The sequence below is a fragment of the Gavialis gangeticus genome, unplaced genomic scaffold (assembly GCF_001723915.1).
Source record: "Gavialis gangeticus isolate Ggan-Ray unplaced genomic scaffold, GavGan_comp1, whole genome shotgun sequence".
Classification (NCBI taxonomy): domain Eukaryota; kingdom Metazoa; phylum Chordata; order Crocodylia; family Gavialidae; genus Gavialis; species Gavialis gangeticus.
Genome location: NW_017728995.1, coordinates 29,841,082 through 29,852,375, shown reverse-complemented (window position 1 = coordinate 29,852,375; position 11,294 = coordinate 29,841,082). Strand labels below are relative to the sequence as shown.

The window sequence follows — 11,294 nt, the reverse complement described above, 5'->3', positions numbered from 1 at the left end:
GGGGGGGTCGGGGGGCTCATGGCAGAGCCCCCCATGCAGCATGGGGCAGTGGGGGGCAGCACATATCGCCCCCCCTGCCTGGCAGCACCTGGAAAGTGGGGGCTTTTTTGGTAAAGTACTGGGGTGGGCAGGGCAGCCATGGCGGGGCTTGGGGAGCAGGCAGGGGTGTTAGGGGCTGGGGGAGCAGGCAGGGGATGGGGCCTGGCAGGACTCCCCTCATTGTCCCCTCTCCCCTCCAGCCCCCGCCTCCCCTGCCTCTACTTACCAGCTCTTAGTCCGGCTGCAGTTCCCTGCTGCAGCGGGTGGGGACTGCCTGAAGCATCAAAGCTCTCTGAATCTTTTCCAAAGATTCGGAGAGCTTCAAATCGATTCAGACCTTTTTATTGGTCCCCTGATTCGATTCGGATTTGGAGATTCAGCCACTGAATCGGGCCGAATCTCCTCCTAATCAAATCAGCACCCGAAGCTTCGCACAGCCCTAATAAAAATCAGTGGCTACTTTTAAACTCTGACATTGGCTCCTGAGAAAGGAGCAATAACATATTGCCTATGAAGAAGAAGACAAAACTTGAATAAAGTTAGTTCCTAAAATAAACCATTCAGGGCATAAAAACAGAAAAATAGTACCCAAATAAAAGATTTCGGAATGGTTTGTTAAGAGATTTGCCCTTTTTTTTGGAATGTTTGTAGCACATGAGCAGGATATGATGGCAGCTTGAAATGTGGCACATACGTTCCTCTGTTTCTGTGGAACTTTCAGAGACACATTTGATAAGATCTTAAAAGTGTATTTTTGGTATATGTCCTGTACTTGTAAGGTTATTTCTTAAAAGTCTGCCAGTGTTTTCCTGATGCATGCTTGCACAGCTTTGCAACATTCATAGGCAGAACTGTGCTGAGTGTCTGTACGTACGTGTAGTAACAGCAACAACAGATCCATACACAAACTGCCTTCCCTCCCCCTCGGATGGATTTAGATAGCTCCCCTTTACAAAGGAGAATTCTTACATTGTGTCTTTTACCCAGTGCCTTTAAAGAGATTAGTTTTATATCAGATACGAGGATTTTCTTGTGTGCACAAGCTTACATTCATAGATATTCTCACCACTTAAAAAGTCCAGGCTTGGAAATTCTGCTTTGATCACTGCTGTATAAATGTGGTCCCTCTAAATTCATCAGATGTGCTCTGTCACAGCCTCTGGAGTCCACAACAAAAGTACTGTTTCTACTTCTCCCTTTATCTGATTACATAAAGAGTTAGGCCCTTCTTACTGCTCTTGGAGATATAGGTGCAGATCATATATACTCCAGATCATATATACTCCTTCTTTGCTAGGTTCTACACAACATGTACCTTAAACCCCTAGAACCAGCTGAACAAGCCAGGGTGGTTCTTCTTCCTTACCCACCACCACAAGGCATTGTACTTATGCAGGATCTTACTATGCAGTGCTATAAGCTTCCTCCCCACTCCCATCACTGTCTGAACTTAGATCTTGGCACTGTTGAGCACAGCTGCCACTTTACAAGCATTTAGCAGTCCAACACCACCACTCTAGCTAGCTGTCTGTCTTATATTCCTGTCCAGCACAAGTCATGACAGGACAAGCTAGACACTGGAAAATTCAGCCATGAGGTGGTCAGGAGACAACTATATCCAGCACCACGCAAGAGACAGACTGTTGCTCCACACAAGGTCAAATCAGATGAATACCAGCACCTCTACTATGTGCTGGTCAACATGAGATCAGTCATTTACAGTTTGGTTATAGATGAGGTGCCTGAGTTGCCATGCATCCCAGAAACCTGTCTGACCAGTGCTGCAGACCTAGTGGCAACTTACCCTCCCAGCTTGTGCAAGCAGGAAAGTTGTACTTGTATAATCTCAGAGTACATTTAAGCAGAGAGGGATCAACTGGTGAAAATCCTGGGTAAACCTTCTTATATCAGTTTACAATTTTTTAAAATTGAATTTATGCCAACTAGGAAAAGGTTTCAGCTAAACCAGAATAAGTTACATTTTAAACTGAAATAAGAGCATCCACACAGGAATTTGCCCTGGTTTCACAAAATCCATTTTAAAACACTGCCTCCTACTGAAAAACAGGAAGTCTGTTAAATCTCACTACTTCAAGGGTCTCACCAGCAACCTCCAGTTTTCCACACATGCACCAAGGGGGCCACATCCTCCACTATGCATTGACATAAGGAATGCAAGCATCCCCATCTCCTCCCTCTCTCCCCACAATTTTCTGATCTGATTGCTGTCTATTTTAGACAGTTTTTGTCTTCAAGTCAGAAGAAGCTAATACCATGGTCCATACTCAAGAATTTTGAGAGCTAATCACATTTAAAAACCTCTGGTACTTCTAGAAAAGATGCAGCCCAGCATGTAGCTTAGGAGTGAAAGAGTTAATAAAGGTACTTCATTCACACCCTATTATAGTCACCACAAGCCATTCACATCAGCGTAGCTTTCAGAGAGCTTTTGAGTATAAAAAAGACTGAAGTATCAGTCTTTGGTGGAGGAATTCCTTGAAGAGGAAGCCCTACCTCCCACCACATTAAAGAAGCCATTGCCTGATAATGGTGACTTCATTAATTACAGTCCGATGTCAGACTCTTTCATCAGCAAGTTAGTAAAGACAGTCTTTGGTGCCACCTGGGAGTGTCCGCTGGAACCATCTTAGGTGTCTGACTCTGGCTAAGCATAGAAAAAAGCATTTATTGTTCTAGTGCACAGTTTTCTTCTGGTAAAACTGGCAAGTAGAAATGTGCTGGAGTTTTTGGCAGTACTAGATAACAATGATCCCTAGATACTCCTGTCCTGTCTCTGAAAAACCCAAGAATCAAATAGAAAACACAGCTCAACTGTTATCTCAGATCAAAACTTGAGGGTTGTTATGGGCAACTGATCCTCCAATCCTGGACTTCTTAGTCCTTTCCACCATAAGACTCAAATCTGTAAGAAGCCATGGGGGGGAGCTGGTTAGACAATATTGGCTGAAATGCCATCAGTACCGATAATATCCAGCTCTGCATGTCCCTTATGGCAGATCTAAACAGCACCATCTCCCAGATGTTTTAGCAGAGATCAACACCTGTATAAAGAGCAACTGGATGAAGCTGTACCCTTACAAGATAAAAGTCATGCAAGGAGGAGAAAAGCATTTGGAAGAATTATTCTTCTCCATAATATACTCATCTGTAAGAGGCTCCTGCCTGCTTCTTCTAATAGATACTTACAGGCTTGGGATCCTATTAGACTCCTCAATATTTCTTCAGCTCTGGCTATTAGGATATCCAAATAATGCCCACTTCCACTTATGCATAGAAACTGCATCCTAGCCTATTGGATCACTGTGAGCATATGTTCTGACCCCTAAATTTGGCTATTGTAACTCTGATCTAGGAATAATCACCTGTAACTGAGTGGCCATGGTGGCCCTTCAGCAACCTTCAGCCCTTGTCCCTTTTACTTTCTTTGGGCAATCTTCCCTTCTGCTTGTCTGCCATGCCTTCATATAATTATATCGACTATTGATACAATTGATATAGAATTTTAGCTGAAGTCTTCACATTTTCCCAAGCAGGAAGCAACTGTGACCACCTGAAACCTGAGATCCTGCTCCTGCCTTTGTTTCAAGCTAATTTGTATCATCACAGATCTTCACAGGAGGTGAGAGGCTCCATACCAGCTATGAACTAACTGACTGCCTAAAGGAATTTTCCATCTATTGACTCCTCTGTGAAATCCTGTGAAATATGAAATTTCATTTCTACCCAGGAGAACTTTTACAATCTTTTCTCCAATGCCTGATGAAGGGTGTTTCTGCCTGAAAGCTTGCAATTAAAGAATTTTTTTTTGCAAAAATCTTGTTGGTCTAATAAAGATGGACTGTTTAGGAGCTCTTCTCTCCATGGCTCCAGGTCAGACTACCTGCACAGCTCAGGCCTGGGCTTATATCATGCAAGCCCAGCCCCTTTTGGGTCAAGTGGCTCCCTTGATTGTCCTTTGCCTCACTTGTAGCCTGCTTTCCTTTAAAGTACCAGGAGCACCAAGCTCCCTGCTACATCACCCATCCTGAAAATGTTCCTAGTAAGACAAAACACAGTAGTTCTTCTACTTAGCAGCATAGGTCTCTATGAACATATTGCCGTGAAGCTCTGCTTCATAATGGGCCTCCACTGAATGCAGAATCCAGTTGAAGATTTCTGATACTGGCATCTTTCAGTGGGATCTGCGTGGACTACCTAAGAGATCAGGCTTAGGTTAACATATGCAAGCTAAATATGGCTTCACCCCCAGTAAAGAAAACAGGGTGAAGCTCCTATGTGAGAGAGAGAATTTTCATGGGAGCTAGACTTACAATAGGGAAATTGCTTCTGCTAAGCCAAGAATGACCATGGATGTCATGGATTCATAACTAAAGACAAGATCCATTGATTAAGAACGGAAGAAATGCCATACTGAGTCAGATTGATGGTCCATCATCTTGTTTCTGGCAGTGGCAGTAGTTGCCTTAGAGTAGGAGTAGCAAACCTACAGGACATGTGTTACAAGTGGCATGGGTGGCACACTGCAGATCGGGTAGGTAACAAGCAGTGCAGCAGCAGATAGGGCAGGAAGCAGAAAGCAGAGAAGCAGATTTGGCAGGGGAAGGAGATCAGTGGCACTAGAGAAGGATGTGGGGCTAGTCTGTAGTATGCCTGCCAAAAAAATTCCCCCCCACCCTCCCCGCTGTAGAGTAAGAGTATTTGTACAGGACATGTCCAGTGTAATGCACCCTCTGTCCTTCCTCCTGTGGCATCCACCACCATCAGTTTAGGGATGTCACAGGATAAATCCCTGCCTGCCTATTTAATAACTGCTAATGGATGTGTCCTTCATGGGCCTGTCCTCCAAGGACATTCATCTAACCCCTTTTTGAACCTGGCTATCCACTTTTACTTTCCTTCCATGATTCCTCACTTACATTGCACATAAATATCTTTTCAGCATATAATTAAAAACATAAAACAAAAAAACTAGGGCTGTCAGTTAATTGTAGTTAACTTATGCAATTAATGTGTTAATTTTTTTAATTGCGTTAATCACACACACCGTTTTGACCAGTGGAGTGTACCAACTCCAGACCAGCTGGAACCCACGTGCACATCCCGCTCTCGGCCCACCCCGTGCCTGCTCCAGACACACCTGCCCACGCTGAGCAGTGGTGGCAGTGGCAGCAGCCACGTAGAAGATACTACCTGGCACAGGGGAAAAGTGGTCCCTCTCCCTCACTGCTACTGGGCCCTTCTTGCTGCAGCTGCCCAGAGCTCACACCTGGGATACCCTCCGGCTCCTCTTTGCTGCTGTCACCATCGCCTCTGGGTCACCCAGCAGAGCAGCGGTGGCAGCGTAGAGAGCTGGAAAGGCAGCTGCAGCAAGAAGGGCCCAGCAGTGGTGAGGGGGAGGTGCCGCTTCTCCTTCGTGCTGAACAGCAGCTTCTGCCCAGCTGCTGCCGCTGCTCAGCATGGGCACGTGAGCTTGGAGCAGGCTTGGGGCAGGCCGGTGTCAGGGCTGTTTGCACAGGTTCCAGCTGGTTTGTTCTGGTCAGGGCAAGTCCAGAGTGAGTGGCGGGTGGGCTGGTGTCAGGGCTGGGGCTCTGCACTGTTGGTGGGGGCAGGAAGGAACCTCAGAGTGCATGGGTGTGGGGTTGCTGACTGTTGCTTAACTGTGTGATTAAGAGTGATTAGTTGCAACTATTTTTTTAAATCTTGCAATTAATTATGATTATTTTTTGAATAATTTGTCAGCCCTACAAAAAACCAAACTTTTGTCTCCAACAATTTGTCAGCCCTACAATAGGACAGATAGAGATAGGAGGGTTTATTTGTACTTGTGTTTCTAACTTAATTGGCAGCTGCCCAGATATTTCAGTGATGCTTCTTTTTAAAGATAAAATATTGATCAGTGATAGAAACTTGAAATGAAATAGAAAAACAGACTCCATTCCTGGCTTGCTGAACTTATGGGACAACACTGTGTAATGATTAACATGTATTTTAACAAGTTACAGTAGGGTGAGGGCATCCACCTTGAAGTCATTTAACTGCCACTGATTTCAATGGGGAGGGAGTCAGGTTGGTTTGTAATGATTTACTGCCTCTGAAAAGTTCAGTTGAACATGCATTTTAAATTGTGAGCATTTTAGTTAAATGAATGTTTCTAAAATCAGTCAGATTGCCCTCTTGAAACACTACAGAGACAGCATACTTCTGTACAGAAACATGCTACTGCATGCACTGAGGCTACCCTCTACATGTTTTTACTCACGCATCTGCATTTGCAGCATTGGGATGTTAGTGACCTGGCCAGAGTTTCAGCTATACTTCACTCTTAGGTTTTAATCTTAAAGGGCTGAACCATGCAGCCCTCACATGGGCCAGGCGTAAAAGGGGCAGAAACTCACAGAGTTCTAGTTCTCCCTTTGAATCCACGTGTAGAAATCAGCAACAGCTGCAGTCATCTTACTATCTACTAATATTTTCATGGGAACGAATCACCTCCAAAATGGATCAAAGTGAGGCAGGGTCACAGCCTCCTAGCTCTGACCAGCTATGGAAGGGAGCGCATACTAGATGTTCCTAGGTAGCGATGCATATAGTTTGTTCACCATGGTGCCAGACAATCTTGGGAGATATTGCATCTCTCAAGGTCCTGCTGCCATGGTGATAATGCAGCTTTACGCCATAATGATGCAGGGCAGTTATTAACTGCTACCTCTTTACTTCATCAGAAATCTCTTTGAAATCTTTAGGAATCTTGCCTGAGTAAAGTTCTCAGGATCAGGTCTATGTGTGTGTGTATAGAATAATGTGTGTGTGTTTGTGTGTGTAGTATATATATAGCATTACTGTTCAATAGTGTGTGTATGTATGCATAGACAGATAGAGAGAGAGTAAAATAGTTACAATTTGTGTGAATAAATCCCAGATTACATTCATCTACATGTCTCATTTATGCATCACCACTTCAGATAATCCCTTTTGTCCAAAGAAACAGAGAAAGCACTTGGAAACACATGAAATGTCAGCACTGCACTGCTCCATCTGTTTTGCTGTGTCTATATTACATAGTATGGGTCTCCGTTTAGTAACTAAAATTTCATAGGCCTTATGAAATAAGGACAAATAAGGACAAATTATTCAAATTATTGCAACAACCCTTTGCAAGCTTTAAGCAGGCCAGTGGGGATTGTATCTCTGTGGTCACATTTGCTTGAATAAGGATTGTGGGATTTGGTTCCTACATCTAGGAAGCTATGTCTCTTCCCTCTATTAGTTAGTTCTTTCTCTGTCTTCCCTTTCTGTCTGTAGTCCATACCATATGGAGGAGTCTGTGGAGTCTGTGGGGCATCTAGGTTGCATACAGACATCTGGGGAGGTTAGGGGGAAGCTAGATTATGTTAAAAATGGCCATCCAATCTAATTTAGTTCACCCAGGTAAGGACCTTACATTAGTTAGGTGGATCTATAAGTGAACTGTACAGAAGTTCAAGACAGTTAGATTGATCTAAAATGGCTGACTCAGCCTAAGGTAACTGTAAAAGGGGGCAGACAGAAGTGCAGCTCCTGCACTGAGAATGCTTTTCAGGAAGTGTTCTGAGTTACAGCTATCCCTTGGACCAAACAGAAGTTCACTGTTGATTCCAGGAGGGAGAGGAATCTAGCTGCTAGCTGCAAGCCTGCAGCTGGTTTCACCAGCAGTGGCCCCTCCTACCTGGGAGACTGCAAAGTTTTCAGAATGGGAGGGGGGCAGGGGAGCAGAAGGAGCTCATTCTAGGGGCTCTCCAGCTGATGGGTGGGTGAATTGGAGCCCCACCCCCTACCTCAGGGGGGCTCCAATACACCTATCCCAACCTCCAGCAGGGGCTGAAAACCCCCAGACTGAACTCCCTCTGCTTCCTTTCCCCCTTCCCATTCTGAAGTCAGCGACAGGCAGGCAGGCAGACACAAGTTACAGAAAACGCTCGTTTCGAAACATCTTTGTCTGACCCCTCATGTATTGAGGTTTCAGATTTTCACCTGACTGGCCATTTTTGAAGCTGTCTGAAGCCATGTGCCCATGTTTGGTCACAACTATAAACTGCCTTCTTTGGGCAGATCAGAAGAAAGTTGTCACTTCTGTCTGCACCTTGTAGCTCCAAGTTAGTTTAGCTTAGCTCAGGTCTGGCAAGACAGATCTAACCTAATTTGTGTACAGTTCCCAGTGCAGTCCCAGGCCTGGGAAAGCCCAGCCACTGGCCCCAGTCCCAGGGCTGTGCTTTTCCTACCCCCTCCCTGGCACCAGGCTATTTTTAGCCCCCCAGCCCCTCTGCTCACTTCCAGACAGATACTCTCCCACCCCAGCTCATCAAACTCCCATCCTGGAAGCTGCTCCTATTGCTGGTTTTATCTGCATTTGTTCATACTGGGAGCTGAGGAAGTAAGCTGGGGGGAGAGGGGCAGAATGGATACGGGGTAGGTTCATTGTGGGGGTTGTTTGTCTGGGGATGAGGGGGGAGTCAAGCGGCTAAAAATAGCCCCTGGTCATGGGGAGTGGGGGAGAGAGTGCCCCATCCTCCCAAGCCCCCCATGGAGTCCACAAGCAACATCCTGCCAAACCCTTCTGGACTCCAGCAACCCCTCCCCCCCACCAACCTTGCCTGCCTCCCTGATCCCCCCTGTAGACTCTGCCTGCCCCCCCTCCACCTGGGTCCCCCTACCAGAGCCCACTTGCCCCCTCAATCCCCTCAACCCCCCAGCTAGCCCCTCCCATCCCAACTTACCTTAGATCATGTGGCCATTTTTAATGCTATCTAACCTCCCCCTAACCTCGCTGAATGTACGCACCCTTAGTTTTGACTGGATGGTTCAGTGATATGTGCAGCTTGCAACTGATGTTGCTTATGATTGTTCTCAGCTTGCCACTGAACCACTCAAAAGCACTAAGCCTTGTCCCATAGTGAGACTTTAGGATTGCGGTTTTGTTCATATAACATACAGGATATGACTAATCTGCATCTACACATTGAGAGAGACCAGAGAGACTGACCAGAGGAGGCAAAATGCTGTACTTCCCTCCAGCTGCAGATATGCTACAGCTCCTTGAGAATTAATTATTCATGGCAGTAAATATATAGAGACACAGTACCTTAAGCAGAGTTTCATGGTGAACCTGAAAACGTATTGTCCACAGGTTGCCAATTAAAGGGAGCGGTGCTGGTCCAGGAGGAAGTTTGCTTCGGGCCCTTTGAACACTCAGAAAATTCCAGACAAAATAAAAAGTGATGAGACCTAAAATTATTTGAATTATGGGGATCATTTTCTATCTACTTTATTCCCTGAGCTCTCTCTGTTACGTGATGCCAGACTGAGAGTTCTCCTAAGCAGCTAGTAGCTAAGCACTGTCCACAGACACACCCACCCCAGGCCCACCCTTCTTTACTGACACGCTCTCAATATTGGGCAAGGTGTTGGAAAAAATCAATAATGTTCAATGCAAACAGATTCCAGCTGGTCAGAATTTGCACATATGATGGTGCAGGAAGAACAGTACTGGGGAGAAGGATAATGAACTGGAAGTTAAGACTACAGCGGAGCCACTTTCCAGATATAGCATAGTGAAAGTAAGGGTAGTCCACCAGTTTGGCCTTTGTTCTTGGTGTGGAAGATGTGGTTCAGTTCTGTATTCTGACACAGATTCCATGTATGACATTGGACAGATCACTTATGCAGTTCAGTTACCCCCTCTGTATGGTGGGAAAGGTGGTCTTTCCAGTACGGTGTTGTGAAAATAAATATATTAAAGCAGGGCTGTCCAGCCAGTGATCACATGCAGCCTGCAAGGGGTTAGTGGGCTCCTACCTGGCCCCTCGGCTCCTAACTGGCCACTGCCAACTTTATCTCTCTGGCTGCTGCTGCTGCTGCTGCAGCTGGGGTGTCTAAGGTCCCCCCCTCAATGAGCTTTCACTGCTGGCTCCTGTCCCAAGGGGAGGAGTGTTGCAGCCTGTGGCATCAGGGCACGAACGACGCATGCCCCCGGTGGCTGGGGGCATGGTGGCAACAGGAGCGTGGCAGTGGGAGTGCAGTGGAGGTCAGTGGGAGCTCCTGCAGATGCTGCCAGTGCTGTCAGTGGCAGGGGGGTGGTGACCACCTGCAGACACTGCAGGAGGCATTGGTGGCAGCCAGTGAGGATCGCTGACCACCTGCAGACGCTGGCAGTGGTGTCGACAGTGGGGGGGCAGTGGCAAGTGGCAAGCACCCGAAGGTGCCACTGACAGTGTTAGCGGCGCCTTTTTGTAGGGGTGCACGTGCCCACCCTCCCTGCCTCCCCCTCCCCGCGATGTGCCCTGTGTGGCATGCAGCCTCTGGCCACTTAGAAGTTAGACAGCCCTGTATTAAATGTTGGGAAGTACTCTATGCTACAGTCATGGATGCCAGAGATGTCTCCTACATAGAACATATTTTAGGCTGTGATATACTTTTGGTTCTTTTTGAGGTATTAAGCAACCTGTATGGGTTACATGATTAGCTTTTTTACAGTGAAGAAGTTTTCGGAGGTGTTACACTATAGACTGGTTAATATAATAATGAGGAAAGATTGATGGAAGCATAAAAAAGGAGTCTAGTAAGTAATTAATTCATGTTTATAAACGATCTTGCGGTCTCAGATGGTTTATAAAAGGTCCCTCTTATAAGAGAACCTATGCAAAAGGGTCCATCCTCAGTAGTCATGAATCTCCATCCTTGTCATTTCCCCAATCAACTAGCACTGATCACCATCCGCTGAGTTAAACTTCATCTATAACAAACTGCTTCACTCAGAAATCCTGGCAGCAGACAGCAACCACCACAGGAAACTGCCATGCAGAGCTCCTGCCATGTCTGCGTGGCTCTGCTTCATAGATTGTAAGGGGCTGGAAGGGACCTCAGAAGATCGTCGGGTCCGGCCCCCTGCACCAAGCAGTAAAGACAACTGGGGGTGAGGTGACCCCAGCGAGGTGACTGTCATCTCCTCTTGAAGATGTCCAGGGTCAGTGATTGCACCACCTCTGGAGGGAGCTTATTGCACAGTCTGGACACCTTGACTATGAAGAAGTTTTTCCTCACATTGAGCCTGAATTGATCTTCCAGGAGTTTGTGGCCATTACTCCTGGTTTTCCCCGTGGATGCCCTGGTGAACAGTTGCTCACCGAGCCCTTGGTGTCCTCCCCTAGTGTAGCGGTGAGCTACTACCAGGTCCCCTCTCGGCCGCCTTTTCCTCAGGC

The 11,294-nt window shown here is 46.4% G+C and overlaps 1 protein-coding gene across 1 annotated transcript in view; it reads right to left on the bottom strand.

Annotated features, from left to right (window-relative positions):
- The window catches only part of LOC109288064 (cytochrome P450 2J5-like), a 23,326-nt gene extending 13,898 nt beyond the window's left edge, over window positions 1-9,428 (bottom strand). Inside the window, exon 1 of the mRNA XM_019503417.1 lies at window positions 9,179-9,428. Within this exon, the coding sequence (XP_019358962.1) occupies window positions 9,179-9,349 (171 nt within the window). The 5' untranslated portion in view covers window positions 9,350-9,428. The remainder of the gene's footprint in view (window positions 1-9,178) is intronic.
- Window positions 9,429-11,294: the final 1,866 nt, after the last annotated feature.